At 44.6% G+C, this 23,604-nt stretch overlaps 1 protein-coding gene across 4 annotated transcripts in view; it reads left to right on the forward strand.

Annotated features, from left to right (window-relative positions):
* LOC118001952 (AT-rich interactive domain-containing protein 1B-like) overlaps nt 1–23,604 on the forward strand; it is a 436,994-nt gene that overhangs the window by 396,323 nt on the left and 17,067 nt on the right. For 2 of the 4 annotated variants that reach the window (XM_034992144.1, XM_034992145.1), the window contains exons 11-16: nt 6,683–6,792; nt 7,519–7,677; nt 13,665–13,874; nt 16,553–16,757; nt 22,067–22,205; nt 22,422–22,594. In XM_034992144.1, coding sequence (XP_034848035.1) covers nt 6,683–6,792; nt 7,519–7,677; nt 13,665–13,874; nt 16,553–16,757; nt 22,067–22,205; nt 22,422–22,594 — 996 coding nt within the window. The remainder of the gene's footprint in view (nt 1–6,682; nt 6,793–7,518; nt 7,678–13,664; nt 13,875–16,552; nt 16,758–22,066; nt 22,206–22,421; nt 22,595–23,604) is intronic. The other 2 variants (XM_034992143.1, XM_034992146.1) reach the window with 2 other exon arrangements.

Here is a 23,604-nt window from a genome sequence, read left to right on the forward strand (position 1 = left end):
TCCTACCGAATCCCATCTGATCGGTGCAGTAAGAGTATCAGTTTGTGGAAACACCAAAATGTCGACACCTGTGCAGAGAGTTTTCAGATTCCTTAGACCCTGAGCCATCTCCTCAAGCCCCGCACTACCCAGCAGTTGAGGGGCGCTGCTCTTTAGATGAGAAAAGGCTGTGGGTCGCAACTGACCTGAACTTCCAGCCCCTGTTGGGGGGGCACTGTCTCGGGTAGGATGCTGTCCTTTGGTGAATGCAGAGCATGTGTGGCAGTTGTGTGTGTCCTGCGATGTTTAACCATGTGTTAGGGAAACACCATGGAGTTAGAGGCTTGACGCTCTCCTAGTACCTTTTCTCATCTCCTCTGCCTTTCGCCACCCCTCTGACCTGTCCGTCTTTGAAAGGCCACCCCAGGGGCTGTTGGTAGAGGCTGGGCTTGCATCCTCTCTGAGCTTCTGAGTTGCTGGTTTCCAGGGTCTAATTTAACAGTGCCATTCCCTGATTGCGTCTCTTTAAAAATATGTGGAAGAGGAAGAAAGTGGCAAAATGGAAGGTTTTCAAATAAATAGAGTAGCCCTTCCTGATATTGGTCATTAATCCCAGCGACGTGGGTGTTTTTAAACTTGAGATGAAAGGGGAAAGCTCTTAACCAGTCTGTTACCCAGAAACTTCCCCTCCCCTTCTCAGCACTATTCCAGGTAATAGGGTATTTGGGTTATGACATTATGTGTTTTGTCTGGCTTGCTGAAATAAAATTACTTCAGAGCATTGAAACTACACAATAAATATTCACCTACTATTAGCAATACTCATTTTTCCCTTTTTCCTTTGGACCCCAGAACCACAAAAATAACCCACCACAAAGAGATGGCACCACATGCCCTGCCTAAGAAGATTTATGTGTTCCTAAGGAATAACCAATTTAATGGAGATTCGCAGAGAGGGTTTCTTTTTATTATTATTATTATTCAGATAATTCAGCTCTTCGTTATTTCATACAGAGGAAACCTGTTCAATGAAAGGCTGTTTATCCTCACAGTCTTTTGTATGGGCTAGTAGGATTTTTTTTTTATTGCATTGTGTATTTTGAAACACTGAATTTTTGATAATTTAAACATTTATCAAATTTTGCTCTGCACATTTAGGTGATTTTATTCCAGCTCTATAAGTCAAATGCTACCTGATGGAAAGTAGTCATCTAGCTAGCACATCCAAGAATATTGATGATTTAGCATGTACTGTGTATCTATTGATAGGCACACATCAAGCTGCTATCCCTGTGCTACAGTCTCCGAGGGAAACGGGAATGACAGAGGAACCCATAAAGTTATAGAGTGGCTCCTGACGAGTTTTGGTCTGAAGGTGTACTCTTGAATTTTTCTAGAGTTGGGCCAGAAATGGCTTTGATCGTCATCACATCAGTCTACTTGGTTTGGGCCCATGCAGATCAGTTACCAGTGATAATGGCAAAGCATCTTCTCTGTGTGAGGGCACTTTTGGAGAAAGTGAAGATAATACCCATGATGTCCAGGGCTGGGGGTGGGATTTGCTGAACCTCCTTTAGCAGCTTATGCAGCTGGCCTTTCAGCATCCTCTTTGCGGAGTTCAGACAGTTGTGATATAGACGGGGTACAGGGCCAAAAAGCGTCTTCCTGTGTAGTGACAAACTGTTACAGGCTCCAGTGAGCAAGTAATTATTCAAATGGAGTCAGTGTGAGTATGAATGTGACAACTATGTCTTCATTTTAAAATGCAGGGGAAGTGGGGTGCTAAGCAGTGGGGGGGGATTTTTTTTCCCTCTGAAGGAGCTTTTTTCAAAAAAATTATTTGCATTAAAAGATTAGCATTACATAACGCGATGGGCAAAATAATAAGTCATTTATAGCCTTGTTAAATACCCCCTTTTATAATACTCGTGTTATTAGCTATGTTATACTTCTTTGTGTTTCCTTTTATAACATTCATTAGTCATATACTTGTCTTTATATAAACCATCATCTTAAAGAAGACATCTAAATTCCAGAAGATATATCTACCATCTGTGGTTCTAAGTTTGCCTCACGGGAAGCCACTCTGCAAAATGTAGGGCATTTCCATCCGGATAACCTACAGATAGTAAATGAGCAGCCACGTACTGCTGTCGTCAGGCCTTCCTCTTATACAAGAGCCCTGTCAGATTCCAGATCTTTCTGCCAACCTAGCGCCATCCCAAAGGCAGTGTCCTATTGATGTCCTACCAGGATGGGGCGTACTAGCTCCATTAGCCCTTACAGAGGGAAAAAGGCAAGCTCACTACCACAGGATCGCCGGCTTCCTTCGGTGTTCTCAAAAATCGAGAACCACGTGTCACCTGGAATGCTTGTTAAAACTACAGATTTCTGGGCCCCAGTCAGAATTTCTGAGGATGTTCCTAACAGACTCCTCAGGTAGTTTTCATAAGTGCATGCTTAAGCTTAAGAACCACCGATTTAGAGATATTTTGCTCAGCAGTCTCCTGGCAGAACCCCTGCCTGCTTTGTGTGGCATTAGCTATTTACCAGATAATTTGCTGTCTTGAATTTTAAAAAAAGTTTACAAAAGAGGGCACGTATTGAATGGAGCACTGGGTGTTATACGCAAACAGTGAATCATGGAACACTACATCAAAAACTAATAATACAATGTATGGTGATTAACATAACATAATAAAATAAAAAAAGAGGATCTTGAAGAAAAAAAAAAAGATCTAGCACCATTAAAAAAAAAAAAAAGGCTAGCATATAAATCTACCAGATGGATAGGTGTTTTCTGTCTTGAGGCTTTAGGATCCTTCCCTAAGGAAGTTTTGGGTCTTTTTTTTTAAAGATTTTATTTATTTGACAGAGAGAAACACAGCGAAAGGGGGAAGGAACACAAGCAGGGGGAGTGGGAGAGGGAGAAGCAGGCTTCCCGCCGAGCAGAGAGCCTGATGCGGGGCTCGATCCCAGGACGCTGGGATCATGACCTGAGCCGAAGGCAGACGCTTAACGACTGAGCCACCCAGGCGCCCCAGAAGTTTTGGGTGTTTAGCACCATTGCTAGTGGTTGGTTGTCTAAGCAGTTTATAAGATCGTTAGGTATTTTGTTTGGTTGCTTGCTTGGAGCTAATGATCTTAGGTGAATTGCTGTCCTCCCTCCTCCCCCAAAGACATAAAAGGTGTAATAAATGATGAAAACCATATCTCTTCAAGGGAGAAGAATGTATACTGGGATTTTGCCAAGTCGGTTGGTAGCTGTGGACTTGGTCTGGGGCTGGGGCTTTCTGGAGAGCATAGCGAGCATACTGGGTTTGCTCAGGTTGCATGTGCCTATAACGGAGAGAGAGGGCGTGGATGGAAATTACGGTGTTGTGCATCTCCCTTGCCCTGCCCCTGTGGAGGTATGTCAGCACAGAGAGGTATCAGAAGGTTCTTTCAAGGCCTTGCTGATCCGGTCCAAGAGAGAGAAATGTTTCTTCTGAGCTTCCTTCTCTCATACCCTTCATACGTGTTAATGTTCACGGTGCTCTTGATGTATGTGCCACATATAAAAAGAGTCATGACTATCTACAGATGTATGCACATAGATAGGCCCTCCTGTGTTTTCAGAAACAAGGAATAAAAAATTTTGGCCGTATGCTGTATTGTTTACCGTGAAAAGAACAAACCGTATGTGTGTTTCTGGTCCCATTTCTCCATCGTCTGGGGGTGACTTTGTCGCCTTATAGGGAGACTAAGTAAAGAAAGCTGAGCGAGTAAGAGTGAATGTTTGAGTTCAGTTTTGCTCACACCATATGCTCTTATGTTCCTTTTGAAGATATTAAATCTGGGGTGGAGTAGCTGCCTTAGGACTTTGACCCACACTTACTTTAGGAAATCATTCTAACTCTTAAATTTCAGGGGTAAAGCCAGAGGCTAGCGCCTGAAATGTATTTACAGTACTCACACAGCACTTTCTGCAGGCCCGAGTTCTTTACTGCCCCTTTTTATGTCTGAACTTTAGATACTGGATTGCTGATGTCAGTAGGAGAAAGAACAGGGCCTTGATTTAACACATCCTTACCACAGTGGTGGTCTTTCTCTTCTGGGAAAGGAGAAAAAAAAATAGTGCTCCTGGACTGTCATTGTCCAGGGAGGCCTATAGCTCTTTGCAGTGATTCATTGAGAATTCTGGTAAGAAGTCAAAAATAAGCATTTCAACAAAAGGAATAGTAAAAGCCACAGTAAGGAAAGACCTTGTGATCCATTTAGTAAAATAAAATTTGCAGTGTAAGGCAGGAGTACTAAATAAAACCATTACTCTCAATCCTATCCTTATTTATCTCTCAAAAATCATAAAGCAGTGCCACTTTTGACCATTTTTATATCTGCATACCCTAAACGCCCATTTAAAAATATATAATAGAGAGTGAAGAAATTTGGGGAATCTCAAACCAACAGATATGCGTAAATTCATGTGAGTCTGATTTTTAAATCAGTATAAATTATTATCATTCATTATAATAATACATCTTAGCCTACTTCTTTATGCTTAAAAACTGTTTTGGGGTATGTTAACACAGTGAATGTATGAAGACGAATATTAGTATTTTCTGTCTCTCAACAGTAATATTCAGGCATAATTTGTTCCAAATGCTAACAGAACTATTGATTATAACCTTTGAAGAAGCAGGCCTTCGCAGAAGCCACGTGTCCGTGACTTTGCCACGTTCTCGGGGTTGTGTGGCCGTCGTTCCTCGGTGACAGCTCTGAGTAACTAGCAAGGACGTGGGGACTTTCATAAAGAAGCTCCTCCTCCCCCGCTCGTCCTGCTCTGTTTCCCCCTTCTGTTCTTCTAAAAAGGGTGTTTCTCAATGTACGGATTTACTGATCCTGGGAGAGAAGACTGCACGAAAGCAGCCCAGCGCTCTGAGCGGGGCGGTCCTGGGGCGGTCTCTCTCAGCTGCTTTCCTGGGGTTTCACACATTCACCAAAATAACAGCATTTTTAGCTGATCCCAATAGATTTTTCTCTGCAGCTGCATCACTTGAAAAAGCTTTTTGTTCCAGTTCTTAAAGTCTAAGTATTGAAAGTAATTTGGGGGGGAAAAAAAAAGAAAGAAAGGGAAAAAAACATCCCAATTATGATTTGTGTGCGTGGTGATGACTTCAAGGGCTGGCTGGCTGCAGACGGGCTCGGAACCGCTCGCCAGTGAGCACGTGCAGACCGGCGCTTCCCCGGGTGTCAGCGAGCGTGCCGCCGGACTCCTGGGCACGTGGCGGGGTCGGCGTTTTTGGCAGGACCTCTGGTCTCAACCTGCCGTGATGCTAACGATATTAGCAAATTAGCACCACCAAGCGTGCCAGCTAATTCGCCAGAGCCCTGCTCACTCTCTCACTGCTGTAATTAAAACTAATTATTTTCTAAAACATAGTAATACATGAATATGTGCAATAATCATTTTGTAGTGGGCAATCTGTGGAGCCTTTTTTAAAGCGGCTGCTTTTTTTTTTTTTGGCACATTATGCAACATGCGCACCGCCTCGGTTGAGCCAGCACTTTTGTTTGCAGAATGCAGAACGGGTCCTGTGCATAAAACCTCAGGTTTATTTTATGTTGAGATAGGAATGTTTCCTGGCTTTCGCTCATTGACAAGGCTCTTAATTCTCTCCGTTCTCTGCTCTCTTCTGCTTCCCTCCCTCCTCACACATCTGTTTGGTGTCCCACTCCCAGCCCAGTGTTGTGCAGATGGTTTTCACAGTGGGGTTCTGTAGAAATTCAGCTGTTATTCCCTGGATATCTACACTGATTCCCTACTGTAGCCTTGTTCTTCCTTTAAAAAGAAATCCAAGCCCTCCTTTTCAACCCAAAAATATCTATTCATAGTCATAATAAATGGGTATAAATCAGTTGTTCTTTGGTGAACCTTTCCTTCTAAATCCTAAGTGAACTTGATTGAATTTCTGAGCCTTGAGATAGAAAATGAGTTTTTCTGGGAATCGGAGCGTTGAGTTGACTCTTGAGCGGGTGTGGGTATCTGACCTGGGCATTTGAGCCGCTGCTGGGGATTGATAAATGTGCACAGAGCCCCAGACTGAAAGGAAACCAGCCGCATTGCAAAATAATTAGAAATCCTGTCCTTCAAAAATTACTTCTGATTATTGTGTTTGAAGTCATTCGTTCCGACTGTTTTCCATTACTGCTGACTAGGCCACATGCGATAGATAAGACTTTCAAATGAAGCAATATAAAATGTCAAGTGATTTTGCAAACTGTAGATTCTATAAATTTGGGAAATTAAGAAGGCATGAAATCCTCCAGTCACCACGTAAAAAATACACACACCCAGTATTTCCTTTCACTCCGGATGAGCAGTTGAAACATTGGACTTAACTTCCACCTGTCACCTACTCTAGTGAAGCTATAGTAATTTTGAAAAAATAATATTGATATGAGTTGCCTTTCAGTGGTTTGGGTGTTGAGTAAATGATTGTGTTTTGTTTTGTTTTGTTTAAGTTAAAAAAGGACTGGCAGAATGTCGTGCTATTTAGATTTCCAGAAAACTGGTGTGCCCTCAGTTACAATTTCTCTTTTCTTCTCTTCCTTCAAGGGAAATTCAAGTGCCCCATGGGTCACTCAGTAACTTGTGTTAGCAGGAACACAGCCCAATGCATCACATGTATAATCCTAAACTCTTTCTCCTGTTTTCGATTAGCATCTATGGGTCTTGCAGATATGATGTCTCCCGGGGAATCCAAATTGCCCATACCTCTCAAAGCCGACGGTAAAGAAGAAGGCACTCCGCAGCCTGAGAGCAAGTCGAAGGTACTTCCTTTCTCCTCTGCACGCGGTGTGGGATCTGCCTTCCTGCAGCTGCCATGGTGTTCTAGTCACTGGTGTCAGCCTCCACTTTTGTTTCCATTTGGTTTCTTCTCTTCTGCATGCGTCCATCTCGTGCACCACGTTTGTAGTTCTCCTCTCTTTCCCCACCCCCTCCATGGTGTGGATCTGAAAGTTACTAGTTCTTACGGCATTGAACTCATGGTGGTGGGTGAGGGGCGGAGGGACAAGACCCACCGAAGAGAGATGCTTTGGGGGTGGGGACAAGGAAGGGGTCTTGCCTGGTTTTGATACTTGCAGCCATTTTCTCTGCCTTCAGTTTATAGCTTCCTGTTTTGGCCGCCTCAGCAACAACAACATACTTAATATTTTGCTTTCCTGCCTTATTTGATAAATAAGGTGAACAGCTTTTTTTTTCCTTTCTTTCTTTCATAAGGGGTAACCCATGCTTAGCATTCCATGTAAGCTTGAAGTAAGCATGGTGGCATAGTAGCCTTATCCAGCATCCAGCAAACTTACCAAATTATACTAATTAAGAATGTTGTTTTAATACCTTTATATGTGTGTGTTTTCGTGTGTTTGTTTGTCCATGTCTTTATATATATCCATTATATATAAAAATTAGTCTGTTAAACTGGATGTGCTTTTTGTTATTTTAAATAAAGTTTGCCCTACCTTTGTCATTTTTTTTTTTTTATTCCTCTACCACAGGATAGCTACAGCTCTCAGGGTATTTCTCAGCCCCCAACCCCCGGCAACCTGCCAGTCCCTTCCCCAATGTCCCCCAGCTCTGCTAGCATCTCCTCATTTCATGGAGATGAAAGCGATAGCATTAGCAGCCCAGGCTGGCCAAAGACTCCATCAAGCCCTGTAAGTGGCTCTGGTTTTTTTGTGTTTTTTTTTTTTTTTCGGTTTTTGGGGTTTTTTGATAATTAATTAATTCTACTTTAATGCTTGCTTATTTATTTGTTTTATAAGACTTTTTCTTCATAATTTATCCATGAAAGGGTTTTCTTGATAATTATACTAGTAACGAAATGAGTAACGTTGTGTAAATCATAGAAGTTGATTTCTGGTAATAAAACGGCTATTATAAAGAAGCACCTCTGTACAAAGCATGTGATTGTGTTACTGGGTCCAAACTCCTTCACGCAGTGACTTTGTTTAAATGTCTGATCCGTTGTGCACTTACAGAAGATCTTCAAAACGAGTTACTTCTCCATTTACATGGGAACTAATAGCAGCCACAGAGTAAATGACAAATTTGGCCTTTGGCCTAAATCTTTCATGGGCTGTTGTATCTGAAACATCTTATTTCAAAACTGCCTACCTGAAAATATAGATATTACACTCTGGGCATGGGTTAGCATAATATCAGCCCTGCTTTGTTTCAATCCACCTGTCAGAAATTAACAGAAAAGGTGTAGGAATGTCACCACATGTGAATATTTGGAATGATACTTTTGGATTAATAATGTGTACCTACATTAGAATCAGTCGAGATAGAAAAATTACCTCCTGCACAAGATTGCTGATCATCTTGAAATTAAGTGTTGATTTCCATATGATATGTAAAAAACAAAAATGGTGATGTGCCTGTAAGGGAATTTTTTTTTTTTTTTTTAGCCTTAATGTTCTTCTGTCCATAGAGCTTGGCCTTTATTTTCGTACTGAAGAAATTAATTCTGTGCCATTAAAAAAAAAAAAAAAAAAAAAAGAGTAAAAAAGGCACTGTAGTAACTTTTATTTTACATTCATATAGGGAATCAAAAGATCTGTTTAAAATAAAAAAAAAAAAACCTTAACATGCAATTACTTGCCAAGAAGGCTTAATTAACACGCTAATTTTTGTAAGACGATGTATTGAAGAGTACAGCTCAGGAAAAGCAAGTTGGAGGGAAGAAGACTCTATGTGCAGAATCTGGCAATCTAGTCAAAACCCCAAAAGGAGGCTGCTATTAATTATCCATTCACTGGTTTAAACAGATAGAGCTGAAGGTTTGAAGGGTTGGTGGTTCCAGTAAATGTTTGTAAAATTCATGTGGAGCTCGAGCATAACCAGCATTTTCCTTTTCAGAGGAAGAAAGGGCGATATTCGCTGTTACCTTCTCTGTAGACATGTTTCGCTTTTGCAACAACCAAGATGAAATGAAAAATGCTCTAGGGCGGGTTAAGCAGAACTAACAGGAAGGGGGAGTGCAAAGCCTGCATTTTGATGTCCTTGTGTTATTGGCTTTGAGTCTCAGAAGGCAGCCAGCATTATGGGGGTTTTCCCCATAATCTACCCCGGTGTTGTGTTTTGTTTTGTCTTAATCATAAGAAAAGCATTTTTGAATCGGCCTACTGTCAAGTTAACAGGTGGAACTCAAATTATAACTTTTCGAAAACATTTGTATGTTGGCTCAGAGGGAAAAATTTCAGAGGTTGAAAATAATAATCTTTAAAACCTTAAGGTAATAATTAAGAATAGTAAGTTATGAAAAACAAAGACTACTAATAGATGATATTACATGTTTAAAAAAATAAATTAACTAAAAAATAAAAAAATAAAAATTCCACATTGCCAACTCTGGATTTATAAAGATTGAGTGAGATATTTATGATATTTTAACTTAACTAATCAGGTTATCTCCATACAATGAGTCCTGTAGGAAAGAAACTTCTATCCAAAAAAAAAAAAAAGCCCACTTTCCACTTAAGTGTAAGAAAAAAGTAAAATGAATTGTAGACTTCATTTTCTGATTATAAAACAATTGTGCTTAAAATTGTATATTACTTTTTCCTTTTTTCTAAATATTTCAACATACATTATCTCTTCCTGTACCATAACCATTTTATGTTTAAGAATTTATGGGGCACCTGGGTGGCGCAGTTGCTTAAGCGTCCAACCCTTGGTTTCGGCTCAGGGCATGATCTCAGGGTCGTGGGATCGAGCCCCGCCCCGGGCTCCACGCTCAGCTCAGAGTCTGCTTGTCCCTCTCCCTCTGCCTCTCCCCCCATTCGTGCTTGTGCGCTCTCTCTCTAAAATAAATAAGTAAAATCTTAAAAGGAAAAGAATTTACAAGCAAACTTCTGGCTCCAGCGGTAGAGAAGGACAGGAGGAGCTCTGCATTCAGAACGTGGCCCCTGCCTTGGATGAGATGCTAATTTAGGAAGGGTACCAAAAGCGTTGGGAAGGAAGGACCCGAGAGCATCTCTGCTGTCAAATCACTGCTGACATGCACAGTTTAGGAATATTTAACTGTCCTTTCTGAGACACAACTTCAGTTTGTACTTCAGATTGCTCTTCCCAGTGTCTCTGCTAAAACCTGTCTCACAGCAGGCCCGAAATGGACCACATGATAAAGATGTTCCATGCTTTGACAGTGTGCTATGGACCAACATTGTTTTGTTATGGAACGTTCTAAAATAAAAATAAACATTTGCACATACACATATTACCAGGCATATGGTAAAGACTGCTGAAATGTAAATCTGCCTGAAAGATTTGAGGAAAACTGTACTTACAGACTTAATTAAACTACACGCAAGGAAAACATTTGTGGCGCTGTAATGTCCTGCTACAGTCTTTAGCGATCTCCCTTCCCTTTTCTTGGGTCCATGACACTTTAGGGCACTAGGATACAGTTTCTACAATGCTGAAGCAGTGTGAGGTGGTCCCAGAGACCTGGAAGGGTCATCCCATCTTTCTGTGGGGTGGCTTGTTGGCCTGAGGTCGGTGGGTAGACTGTATGATGGCACCTCCCCAAAGGTTACAGCAAAGCCAATGTCTGTGAACCGAAGAAGGTATGTGTTGAGCCCAATCAGCGATAAAGTATGTACCCTTTATTTCCTAACACTTTTGTTTCCTTGACGTCCTTCTTCTCTGTTCAGACACCCACATACCAACTTTGATAACTGGCTAGGAAACAGACCTTGAGGCTGGGAGTGGAGGTGGCAAGGGCCAGCCATAGGCACAATGATCCCTTCTGTTTTCAGTCTCGTTAGATTGCGTCAGTGTCTCCTTAGCACCTTGATCACTGAAATCCCGTTTATAGGATATTTTATTCAGCTGCGCATTCTTCCTTGGAGGGTGCCAGACTTCTCAGACCTTCTTTGTCCGTCTGAGTACCCGTTCACAGAACAGATCCGATAGCAGCTACCCCCAGTGTGCTCACGGTGATTCAGAATCAGCTCAGCCCCTGCCTCGTGGAACTTAAAATGTAGTCGGGAAGACGTAGGACAGACCAGTAATCCCATGCAAAGCATACACTTTTTATAAGCTGTGTAACCAGGGGCCACGGACGACAAAGTGGGCGACAAGTGATTTAGATGAAGGAGGCTCGGGTGCCTGGGAGGCCTCTTCTGGGACCTAACACGTCACCTCAGGCCTGACCACTTTCTTTCCATAGAGATGCATTTTCCTACATTATGGTGCCATAAAAATCCTTAAGTCTTTTTTGAAGATCTAAAAACGATGCTATGCAAAACAAGACAATTCAATTAAAAAAAACATTATTTTCATTACGGTTTTCTAACTTTATGAGAACAAATTGAGGTGTGCAGAAGTTAATTAAACTCAAGTTCATTTAACAAAGGATGGCAAGAAAAGTGAAAATATATATAGCTAAACTAAGTATACTGTTATTTTAGGCCCATCTCAGGTTATGAGATACACTCATTTCATAAATGGGAACAAACATCTGCGTAGTCTCTCTGCTCGGGTCCCGATTAACTATCCTCCCAGAAGCCTTCCCCAGTTTGGCCTTGGAGAGGACCAGGCCAGAAATGGCAGGTGGATCTTCCATTCAGAATTTTGGTAGAGACACTCAAAGTAATTTTAAATCGAAATGACTGCTTTTATTTCTCTTACCCTGAATTGAATGTCAAACTTTTACTTCTCAATTTTTCAGAAATGAAATGCAAGAGAGAGGTTGGCGGGGGGTTTTTTATTATTATTGATTTTAGGTGATAATGCTTTTTTCCTCCTGTTCTATTTCTAATTTTTCAAAAAACATCAGACCCATTTTTTACTGCTCCCCAAAAGGAAAAAAATATTTTTAAACTAGCATTTAGAAACCTCTTCGTAATAACTACCCCATTAGTGATGACAAAGCTTCTGGAATGTGGTATAAAATGCAGTCGGACAGTTTCTTTTCCTAGTCAGATATTCCTTGGGTACAAGAATATGGAAGAGAAAGTTTAAGAACTTATCATTTGGATATACAGTGTGTTCCACTTTCTGAGTATGTATATGGACATATCACTATATATATATGAATATGCTCTAATCTAAAGTAAAATGTTTAAGTGACTTACTGTTTAACCTTGGCATCAGTGTAAATTCTAAAAGATGACACTTTTTTTATCCTACCACCCTAAATTTTTTATTTACATCAATTTGTATCACCCTTTTTTTTTTGTATTTAATGTAAAGATTTTATGCCTCAATAATTCTGAGTCTGAAGGCTTAAAATTTCAGCAGGAGTAGCTCAGGAGAAATACACATTAAGTGGGGGAGAAACTGCCACTCACCAGCTTTGTTAGTTTCATTCTCAGGCATCCTTTCTGAGGTCCTACTTTTATTGGGGATCCTTTGCTAAATAAAGTAATATCAGACTTCAATGGCAGTCATGTTATTTAACCCCCAAAATTTCAGCTATGTGTTTAATATTGTTAAGCTAAATGTAATGGAAAAGAGTTAAGAAAAACTCCCATCTAAAACAATGGCTATCCAATTGCAAATGATAACTGGTAAATACAAATGAGGAAATGCAGTCAATTCTTAGTCTAAGGAAATCTTCATTGCGAATTTAGAAGTAATTTTTCACAATAACCCTGGAGTTGCAAAGAGTACAAGTACACAAATCACTGTTACAAATATAGAGACATAAAAGAAAGGAAAGATAGACATTTGAGCTGTTTAGGTCCAGAAGTATTACCTTTCCAGATCACGTAACCCGGAAGGTGGGCTTTGGTTATGCAGAAACAGTAACTTTTGACATTTTAGTATCAGCTATAATTAGAAAAACAAAGACAAGAATTAGAGCATCAATATAAACCACATGAGCCCTAAACCCATGTGTGTAAAAGTAAATGTATATTTTTATCCATAGATGTTCAGGGAGTATGAAATAGCACATGTGTTTGTGATTAAAGCATGGTTGCCTAAGAAATCTGTTTAAATAATTCTCTAGGGGCCCCTTGCCTTGGTAGAGAAATTCAAGAAATCTTAAGTAGGGAAAGCTAGTCATCATGAGCAAATGCCAAAACTTTAGCTGGCCACTAGTCTATAAAGCTTGCCAATGAGCACAGAGCCCACACCACCGGTCCCTGGGATTTGGGACCTACCTTACATTTTCCAGCAAGTCCCATACCTGCTTTCCTCCATATGCTGTAGCATTTTAATGAGGACACACATTAGCCATTCTTATTTTGACAAGAAGTAAGAGGCCATATAGTTTTGGGGGCTCTATAATATTACATACATGTGAAATTTTAAATTCACTGTGATTATTCTATGAGCGAGCACCCTTTTATTGTTAAAAATGACGTGAGGTGTCATTGGAATCATGCCTTCTGGGATTCAACGCTTATATCAAGTAAAAAAAAGGTTTTTGCTTTTTTTTGTTTTTGTTCTTTAAGTATGTAAAAGGGAGTTTGGGCCCTTTATTTAAAGTCAAAGTAAAGTCTTAATTAAGAAAATGTATAGTTTGTGCCTGAACTAGTAGCCTTCATTCCTAATTGTTGTGTGATAGCAATAGTTTTTAAATTTCTTCTCTTCTTGTATTTGGTAGCTCATTACTTTCTTCTCACCTTCTTCCCTTTTCCCTCTGCCTGCCCCTACCCCACCTCCAAACGCTCCTTCTGGGCACTAGAAGTCCAGCTCCTCCACCACCACTGGGGAAAAGATCACAAAGGTGTATGAGTTGGGGAATGAGCCAGAGAGAAAGCTGTGGGTCGACAGATACCTTACCTTCATGGAAGAGAGGGGCTCGCCTGTCTCGAGTCTGCCCGCCGTGGGCAAGAAGCCCTTGGACCTGTTCCGGCTCTACGTCTGCGTCAAGGAGATTGGAGGTTTGGCACAGGTGAGAGTACCTGAGTGAGTCCACGCGGAGACCCTGCACGTAAGCTCTCCCTGCGGGCTTCTTGGAATGTGCAGACTCAAACTTTTTTTTTTACCCCCCATAAAGAAAAAGCTAAGCCTGTGGGCTCCGTGTCTGGTGCTGCAGGGGAGAGCACTAGGGCTTGGGACCCTGGTCCTGCCACCAAGTCGCAGGGTGACCTCGGCAGGTCATTTATATGGACCTCCATTCTCGTCTGTGAAGTGACACGGTTGGGCTAGATTTTTCTTTAGGTTCCCTGACCGCTGTAGAACTCTGTGGGCTCTGCAAGATGCCATAGGAAACACTCCAGAAATGTTCTGCGAATGACCCAATTAATCGTCTCAATCGTTCTAAATCCAATTCACTCTTGCCCTCTGTCTGGAGCAACTGATGCCGCAGGGGCGGCGCCAAGTCTCAGAGGGCACTCATCTTCAGGGCTCGGCAGCGCCTGCCCTCTCAGAGTCAGTGCCCAGGGGGCCACACTGTCCTCTCCAGGGTCCTGGCGCCGCTTGCAGCATGGTGTCTAGTTCCAAGCACGGGTCCTGCAAGAGGAACAGGGCAAAGGGTGTCCCCGGATACGTGCCCACTGCGTGCTGGGCACTGTGCTTTACCTTTGTTCTGGCTTTGTCTTTCTGAATACCCTTAAAATGCAGGAGGCATCCGCCCTCAAGAGAGGAGGAAGCTGTCCCGGAATGAGGTACGATCATGTGGCCCAGGGCACACAGGGTAGGCGCGGGCCCGGCCTGCTCATTCTGAGACGTGCGCTCTTCCCATCCACCGGCAGCTCTCATTAGAATGACTTGGGGAGCTTTAAAAACCTGCCAGTACCTGGGCTCCCACCCAGATCAGTGAGAGGAGCTGCTCTGGGCCCAGGGGGTCTAGGGCACAGTGTGGCCCCCTGCGCTCCGGCCAGGTGCCACGGGTCCAAGAGTGAGTCGCCTCATCCACAAGTGTCACCGAGGGCCCGCCCTGGTCTCAGTGCTGTGCGGGTATGCAGGAGAGGCCTTTGTTCTCAGCCTTCCCTGGGGTGCCTCATCCCACCGGAGACCCGCGGTGTACAACTGAAACAGGGCTTGATTCCAGGCTTTGCGGAAACGGATGGTAAGTCATACAGTGCAGACCAAGTGAGTGAGAGTCGGTCCGTGGAGGGAGAGCTCAAGATGCACACCTCTCCCCTGCACCTAGACCCCCCCAGGCTTTCCCCTCTGCACCTAACCCCCTGGCATAGAATTTTAGAATCCTCGGGACACTCTCACCCTCAAACAAGTATAGAGAGTGTCTGGACACCTTACTTAGACTCTGTCAACGGTGTGGGTTACCGTGTTGGGTCTGCAAGTAAGGCTCGTTGCTGGCCTAGCTAACAAGGGAGGTTTGATCATAGCTGTAATGCACAGCGGTGAGCCACTTGGCCACATTGTCGCTCATACCCCATCTCGATATCTGGCTGGTGGCCCTCAGATGCGGTCAGGGCAGGTATTTGCAGTCACTTAGAGATCAGTGCAAAGCCTGGCTTTTCAGGGTGTCCAGGCAACAGCCTGCCCAGCCCTTCTAAAGCCACCCGCACGCCTGCTTGTTCGTTGCAGCCTGGCATTAAGTGCCAAAAGTGGAATTGGGCATTTCGCGAGCAACCTGAGCTTTGTTTATCATGCACCATTTAGTACTAAGTAAATGGACATAAAGAGTTTTGTGAGAAAGTTTGAATCCAAAAATGGAACATTTCATTAAAAAAAAAACCCACTGTTCCCTTAACCCTTACTGTGTTACTTAGCACAAAGCGTACATACCTAAAGGCAAAATAGTCCCCAAGTATTTGCGGGTCTGCGTGTTTCCTTCAGGCATTCATCCTTAGATAACTCTGGCCCAAGTGGGAATCAAAAGTTAATGCCCCACATCCTTTTGTAGCATTTCAGGCTTTCTCTCCCTTTTTTTTCCTCCGCACTTTGCGCTGCCTTCTCTGCAGCCTGAGTGTATGTGGGAACCCCGTGTCGTCCCCCGTGCAGTCCCCCATGCCCTGCGCCTTCACCAGCTCACTGGGCCTGCCACGTGGTCAGCTGGTGTCCTGGCAGAGCCACCAGGGCTGATGGCTGGTGTGGGCTGCCCCCAGTGTCACCTCTGCCCAACACCCTAGGAATGCCGCCTGAGAGGAGGAATGCGGCTAGAATTACAGGCTCGTCTTTCTGGGAGCCTGTGGCTGTTGGAAGGGAACACTGTTTTCCATATCAAGTCTCAAACACTTACATTGCAAAACAGTTATGTTATTACTTTTTAAATTTGTTTTCAGATGCCTTTTGTTGTTGTTGTTGTTGTTAAGATGAGAGGTGGGATGGGGGGCAGCGGGAGCATACGTTTGCCCGGAGAAGAGGGCTGGCTCAGAGCCACAGCGGCCTGGAAGAGTGTGAGGCATTAGAAGGTGCACCAGGCAGAAGAATCTCGACGAGCAATGCTTTTTATGTAGCTATCAGCAGGTCCCGTAATGGTTTTATAACTGTAAATGCTGTCTGTGCACTACTGAGTGGGAGTAATGAGCATTAGTTAAGAGAGGCAAATAAAAAAAAAAGTAAACCAAGACATTAAGTGCTTTTTTTGTCTCCTGGCTTTAAACAAGCCACTTTGCTGCAAACCAATGATCCTGCCTTTTTTTTTTTTTTTTTTTTTGCTAGGTCAATAAAAACAAGAAGTGGCGTGAGCTGGCAACCAACCTAAATGTTGGCACTTCAAGCAGCGCAGCGAGCTCCCTGAAAAAGCAGTATATTCAGTACCTGTTCGCCTTTGAGTGCAAGATAGAGCGCGGGGAGGAGCCCCCGCCGGAAGTCTTCAGCACGGCCGAAACCAAGAAGCAGCCCAAGCTCCAGCCGCCCTCTCCTGGTAAGTGCGGGTACTGCAGTTGTCGGCGGGGAAAGGCAGGGGCCACCCGCGGCTGGACACCACGAGTCCCTGCAGCCCCTCGGGGGTCCTGAGAAGGCCGCTGCCTAGGAAAGCAGACAGAACGCGGGATCTTTGAGGACAAAGGGTGTTTTGTATCGGACCCCCCGTTGGCAGTGCTTAAGGGAAGAGAGGATACAGTCCGGGCCTACATTGCAAAGGCACCATTCTTCTGCTTTACCTTCCTTGGTCGAGAGAGACTGGAATTCTGAGCTCTATGCCTCTATTCCTTCTGCAGGTATTTCAAAACACTCCGTCTAACTCCCCAGTAACCTGTGCAAACACTTTAGTGCTCCCAGAAGACGCCACCCTGCAGTGTAGCCACCAGCTCCTACCACTTCTGCTTCTGTCGGGGACCCTCTGAGCTGTGGGTCAGCAAAATGAAATCTGGACGCAGTTCTCAATGTCCCCTGCCCAGCAAGTCCTCGCTTATAGGGAATCCAGCGAACCTGGCGTGGGAAAGGTCCACGCAGCCCTGGTTCTGAGACCCAGCAGTCAGCTCTGACCTACAGGTCAGGAGTCTTAGGAACCCTACCTGGGAATAATGCGGTTCACCTGCATTCTCAGCGAAACCAAACTAATGAGACCTGCCTTCTCTCCGGTCTCTCCACTCAGCCGTTGGAGACCCTGCCACGCTGTCAGCTCTCCCACTAACCTATGCTCTACCCGTTAGCGTTGCAGATTCCTGGATCATTATATTTTGGTAAATACTGTATTCTTAGAGAGGAAGAAGTCTGCATCATCCCCAGTTCTGGGTGGTGACCTCACTCAAGTTAAATCCAGCTGTTTTCTCGCCTGGCCCCTTCCCAGCCCCTTCCCAGCCCCTTCCCATCCCGAGTGATGGTCAGCACTTAGCCACGGTCCTACATGCAAGACGGGACTGACCATTCCTGCCACTTCCCATCACACAGGCTTGTTCTGCGACCCAAGGCCGGCATTTCGTAGACACTTAGAGTGTGCCAGGCACCTTCCTACGTGCTCTACCATTTAATCGTTATATCAGCCCTGTGACGCACATACTGTCTCAAAATCGCGCAGGCCATGAGAAAACTAACACATAAAATCCAAATAACTGGCCCCGAATCTCATTGCCGGTGAGTGGCTTCCGGCTCGAGCATTATGCCTGGACCTACTGTCTTCCTCTGCCTGTATGTGAAACGGCCTTGTCACAGGGACGCCTTCTGCGCATAGAAGGAGGTATCTGTGAGCCAAAGAGAGCTGTTTTCTCCTTGTTTCCTCCAGCTCCTTTCTGGAGGGCAACGCCAGTGTCTGCGGTCCCTAATCAAGAGGTCTCACCTAAATACTTCGGAGGGCCGAGATGCACTTGTAGGGGATGCACCGAGGTATATATTTAGACCTGTCAGTTCTAAACACAATTAGAAATCCTACCTCACCCCACCCTTAAGCATCCGAAGCCTTTGCAGTCACGGTATACCTTAAAAACTGGGAAATCTAATTTTAAAAGTCTCACAACGTTACATTCAGTTCACAGAGTAAAACAAGCTGCCTCTGAACAGCCCTGAAACTATTTTTCCAAAATAAAAACTCAGTGGGGTGTAGGGACCAAAGTGGCGAGGTCTGCAAAGATGTAAAGGTATATTTTATTTGCCAGGAAAAACCCATGTCACTGAATGGGCTGCACTTCTGTATGGAGAATAGCTCTCCCAGCGAGCATCAGCTTCAGTACAAGCAATCCCGCTGAGGCACAAACCCTTCAGAAAGTGTAGGGCCTGTTCTCTCAACAGTCAGCTCTTCCCTTTTTCCCCTTTTTTAAACTACCGTTTTTATGGCAACATTATCGTTTTAACTGCACAAAAGAGCTTGGGTTGCAGATGCACTTCTGACAATACATTCTTCTCAGTGGTCCACACGGTCCGAAGTCTGGGGGAACTGGAGGCAGGGAAGGGAGGGCGTCCTGTAGCGAGCCTCCCGGTCAGGGCACGGCCCAGGCGGCCTCACGCCGAGCACACGGGGCTGGTGGGCTTGCTTCTCTGTTCTCCGCGCTGCTCAAGACGCCCTGCTCAGCCGGACAGAAGGACACGCAGACTGGTCAGTGGGGTAGTGAGGAACAACAGCTCCGTAACCAAAACCAGCCTTCTCCAGAACTAGCATTAAGGAAAATGAAATATATTTATTGTCCAAGGAGGAAAAAAAAAAATTATTCCGAACCGTTTGCCCTGTTGGGGTCTCCTACACTACAAAATTTTTAAAAACGAATTTTCAGCCAAACTCTGTGTTCTTAGAAGTCCGTTTTCCCCATCAGAAGGCAATTACGGTGTATTTCTTAGCAGCCCATCCAGGCAAACTAAACGAAAAGACTCCTAGGAAACGTGCTGGACGGCTTTTGAAATGGCCACTCTGAGGCAGCCTAAATCCCGGATCCCTTGGCCATGTCAGCCTTGTGACTCATCCGTCCGCGCTCCGGTTTTGATGGGGCGTGGCTGGCGTGGGCTGAACGTCATTCCGCCAGCCTCTGGCAGTAGAGCCCCTGAGCCCTTGGGGGCGCCACGATCGTCACCGGTCGCTGGCTGGGTGGTGCCCCTCGCCGGAGCTCCGGGCTACGGTCTTGCAGGGACTCGAGCAAGTCCATGAGAGAAAGTTCCCGAACGAAACGTGGGCAAGGCCGGGGGTACGGCTGCCTCTGGGAGGTGCCATGGGGATCTCATTATAATAAGCCTGCATAACTTTGTGGAGTTCTAATGAACAGCTGCAGGAATCGCCTCCCCGAGTGGCCTGGGCCGCCTGGAAGCTGGGGGGCGTTGGGGGGTGGGGCTGGGGTGGGGGGGGGGCCAGGGAGCTCCGCATTCAGTTAGTAAATCTGTAACCAAAAACCCATCCATCTTTGCTGGCAGGTGGCTGACTGCATTTCTATTATTAGCTGACAGGTGATGTCACAAAACCTGTCATGGAGCCAACTAGGGAATCCTCAGTGGAAGATAAATGAGAAAGGGGTTCAGGTTATAAACAAAGGTGCCCTCTGGGTGACCTCTAGTCACAGTAGACTGGGACATATCAGCTATCCTTCCTTCTCCCTTTCCTCCTTCCCGCAACCCCAGCCAGAATTAGGGCACCAGGTTCGTGCTGTGTAAATTATCTTCCCAGCTAGGAGTCTGGCTGTACAGTCTGAAGTGTGTGAATGTACTTAACCTTCAATAACCTTTCCATTGTTTACTTTCGAGTATACATTTGTAGCTTCTGGCAAAAGGTAGGGAGATCCTACAGCGTGCGCCAGCCTCATCTATTAATGGAGCTTTAAGAGGTTGGGTTCATTTTTTTTTTTTCCTGAAAGGAAAGGAAAAAACACTGGCAGAGGGAAGAATTTTTCTTTTCTTTTTTTTTTTTTATTAGCTGTAAATGTGAATACTTGTAAATAAGGGTCATTCTGAAATCACAGCCTGTGAACCATGTTTCCAGGGAAGCCGTACGGTCTGCCATGTGGAGTGTGGTCTGTGATTTGGGAAGCATGTTATTTCTCCCGCCAACTCTGGGGCAGACACAGCTGTAGGATTATCCTTACACAGTTAAAAAGACGCCACTTTTTTCTTTTATTACAGTCTACTTATTTAATATGTATTTCCAGGGTTTCACCAAAATATGATTTATAAGCAATGCATTACTAAGCTTTTCTTTTGCCATAGCTACATTAAAAAGATTTCTACTTTTCAAGTCAGTCTTCCCTGCACCTCCCAGAGCTGCCCTGAGTCACTGTGGTCCTGGGGAACTCAGGGGACTCCTTATACAGCCCTGGTGGCCCATGCTCAGGACTCACTCCCAAGCAGGCCAGGCCCGGGGGCCTGATCTCACCAGAGACCTCCTGTTCTGCTGAGGCTTTCTGAGTGGAAGTGCTAGACTCATTTCCATCTCAGACTCCCTCCCAGCGCGCTCTGTAATCTGCGGTGATTTGTTGAACCCCATTTCCTCGACAGTTAGATGTGGCTGATGGTAATTGTAGTGAGTCTTGGACACCTCCTAGGAAAGGGACTCCAGATAATAGCATATACAGTATTGTCACTTCCAGGCAGCCAGTGATTCTGCCATTCGTGACGGTTCTGAAAGCATTTATTGTAAACTGCATGAGAGCAGGAATTTTTGTCTTTTTTGTCAGTTTGGGCCACTGGTGCATTCAGGAGTAGAAAAAACAATATAGTAAGCCATATAGAAAGTATGTTATTTATTCAATAAGTATTCGTTTAATTAACAAGTGAAGGCAAAGTCTATTGGGCACCTAACATGCAAAGGATGCTGATAAAGCAGGAACCCTTAAAATATTATGTTTTCCAATGAGATGAGTTTAAGTTTTGAAAAGATCTGCTCGGGGTGCCTGGGTGGCTCAGTCGTTAAGCGTCTGCCTTCGGCTCAGGTCGTGATCCCAGGATCCTGGGATCGAGCCCCGCATCGGGCTCCCTGCTCAGCGGGAAGCCTGCTTCTCCCTCTCCCACTCACCCTGCTTGTGTTCCCTCTCTCGCTGTGTCTCTCTCTGTCAAATAAATAAATAAAATCTTTAAAAAAAAAAAAAGAAAAGAAAAGATCTGCTCAATTCTGAGCTGTTATTATAGCGTAATTATAGGTAAAGCCAAATCTCAGGACTCTGATAATGACATTAAAGAACTCCAAAGAGCATGACTTCGGTTTTGTAATAACAAATCTGATTCCATAGCTCTAAAAATGGCTTTATTAATGACATAGCATAGATACGTCCAGACATTGAGGAGGCACTGAAGTGACATAAGGCTCATTACTAATTTGTATCATTGCGTTTCGACTTAAACATTTCTCATTGCCTAAGATCTGGTACTAATTTTTCTAATTTTTTCCCTAAAATAGCACAATAGCCCATCAAATCGGTATACCAAATTTTTCCTTACTCTCAGACATTTAGATTATCTCCGTTATAAACAACACTGAAATAAACATTTTTCTGCTTAAAGCCTTCTTTTATATTAGATTATTTTCTTGAGATAAATACCCAGGAAAGCAATCGCCCAGTCAAGAGGTATAAATATGTTTTATGGCTCACAAATGAAGTATGTTGTCAAGTAGATTACTAAAAAAAAAAAAAAAAAGTTACTAATTTTCACAATAAACAATGTAAGAGCAACTAATTTTACTACGTCGTTACCAGTAAGGGATATTGTCACTGTTTCTAACAAGATGGTGTCATGTTGTCCTTTTTTTTTGATAAGTGGGAAGGATGAGCTTACTTGATAACCTCTCGTTTTTTCCTTCTTTTCTTTTGGTACTACTCCTGCCAGCTAACTCAGGATCCTTGCAAGGTCCACAGACCCCCCAGTCAACTGGCAGTAACTCGATGGCAGAGGTCCCCGGTGACCTGAAGCCCCCGACCCCAGCCTCCACCCCTCACGGACAGATGACCCCGATGCAAGGTGGAAGGTATGCGAAAGCATCTCCGTGAGCCCCACGACATCCGATTTGTGGAGAAGTGGTGTTCTGTCGCGAGTTTTTAAATATTGATTACTACGTGTCATATTTTTTTTTTTTTTTTTGGATGGTTTTCACATCAATTTTCAAGTTAGGCTTTTTTCTGAGCAAGCGTTTGGTGGCCACTCCTGCCACTTCATGGTGCTTTCCTTCTCCTCATCTCTTCAGAAGCGGTACAGTCAGCGTGCACGACCCATTCTCAGACGCCAGTGATTCATCATTCCCGAAACGGAACTCCATGACTCCGAGCGCCCCCTACCAGCAGGGCATGAGCATGCCCGACGTGATGGGAAGGATGCCCTATGAACCCAACAAGGACCCCTTTGGTGGAATGAGAAAAGGTAAGTGCAGAGGGACCTCTGCCCACGCTTGGTGCAGAGGACATTCTTCTCCCTGCCGTCCCGCAACCAATTCACTTACCCATTCGAGACATAGCTGAGTCCCAGCTCCTCAACCTACTAAATTTCTGGCCTTGGGGGAAGCCTCAGTTTCCTCATCTAGAAACTGGGGTAATAATAGGACCTGCCTAAAGGGTGTGATGAGGCTTAGTTGAGTTAGTGCACAAAAAGCCCATTGGAGAATGACTAACACGCGCATGCGCAGGCATGCTCGTGGTGCTCCCTGGCCTCACAGATGATGTCCTGTGGGACGGGCTGGGCGAGGGCCAGGTGCCGGGTGGTGTGTTGATAAATCAGACAGAGTTCCTGCTGGGGTTGACAGTGTCTTGGGGAACAAACAAATATATAATTAAATATGGTGGTTGATGGAAGAAAGGACCTGATGGAAAAGAAACAAAAAGGAAGAAAGGACACAAAGTGCAGGGATATGGGGTGGGGGTCGTGGGAGGGAAGGACATCCCCCTGAGAAAGGGTGGTCGGGAGGGGAGGGCTTTGAGGAGATGTCGGTTATCCGCGGAGACCTGAGGAATGAGGAGTCAGTCAGAGAAGAGCAGGGAGTCGGGGGAGGCTCGAGGCAGGACAGGGGTTGGCATGTTTGAGGAGGTAGAGGCATCTGGGGCACAGTGAGCCCGGGGGGGCAGGCCGAGCGCACGGAAGCCATCGGGACCACTGGGGCCAGAACCTTTCAGCCTTCATGGGCCTGTGGATGAGTTTGGACCCTAGCTGAAAGATGTTCTGCAGGAAGTGACACGACTGGGTTTTTGTTAAAAAATAAAAAACTGGTGGGGCGCCTGGGTGGCTCAGCCAGTTAAGCATCTGCCTTCAGCTCAGGTCATTATCTCAGGGTCCCGGGATCGAGCCCCGCATCGGGCTCCCTGCTCAGCGGGGATCCTGCTTCTCCCTCTGCCCACCACCCACCCAGTCATGCTCTCTCTAGCTCTCTCTCTTTCAAA

This window comes from Mirounga leonina, unplaced genomic scaffold (assembly GCF_011800145.1).
Source record: "Mirounga leonina isolate KUSES-001 unplaced genomic scaffold, KU_Mleo_1.0 Mir_55, whole genome shotgun sequence".
Lineage (NCBI taxonomy): Eukaryota > Metazoa > Chordata > Mammalia > Carnivora > Phocidae > Mirounga > Mirounga leonina.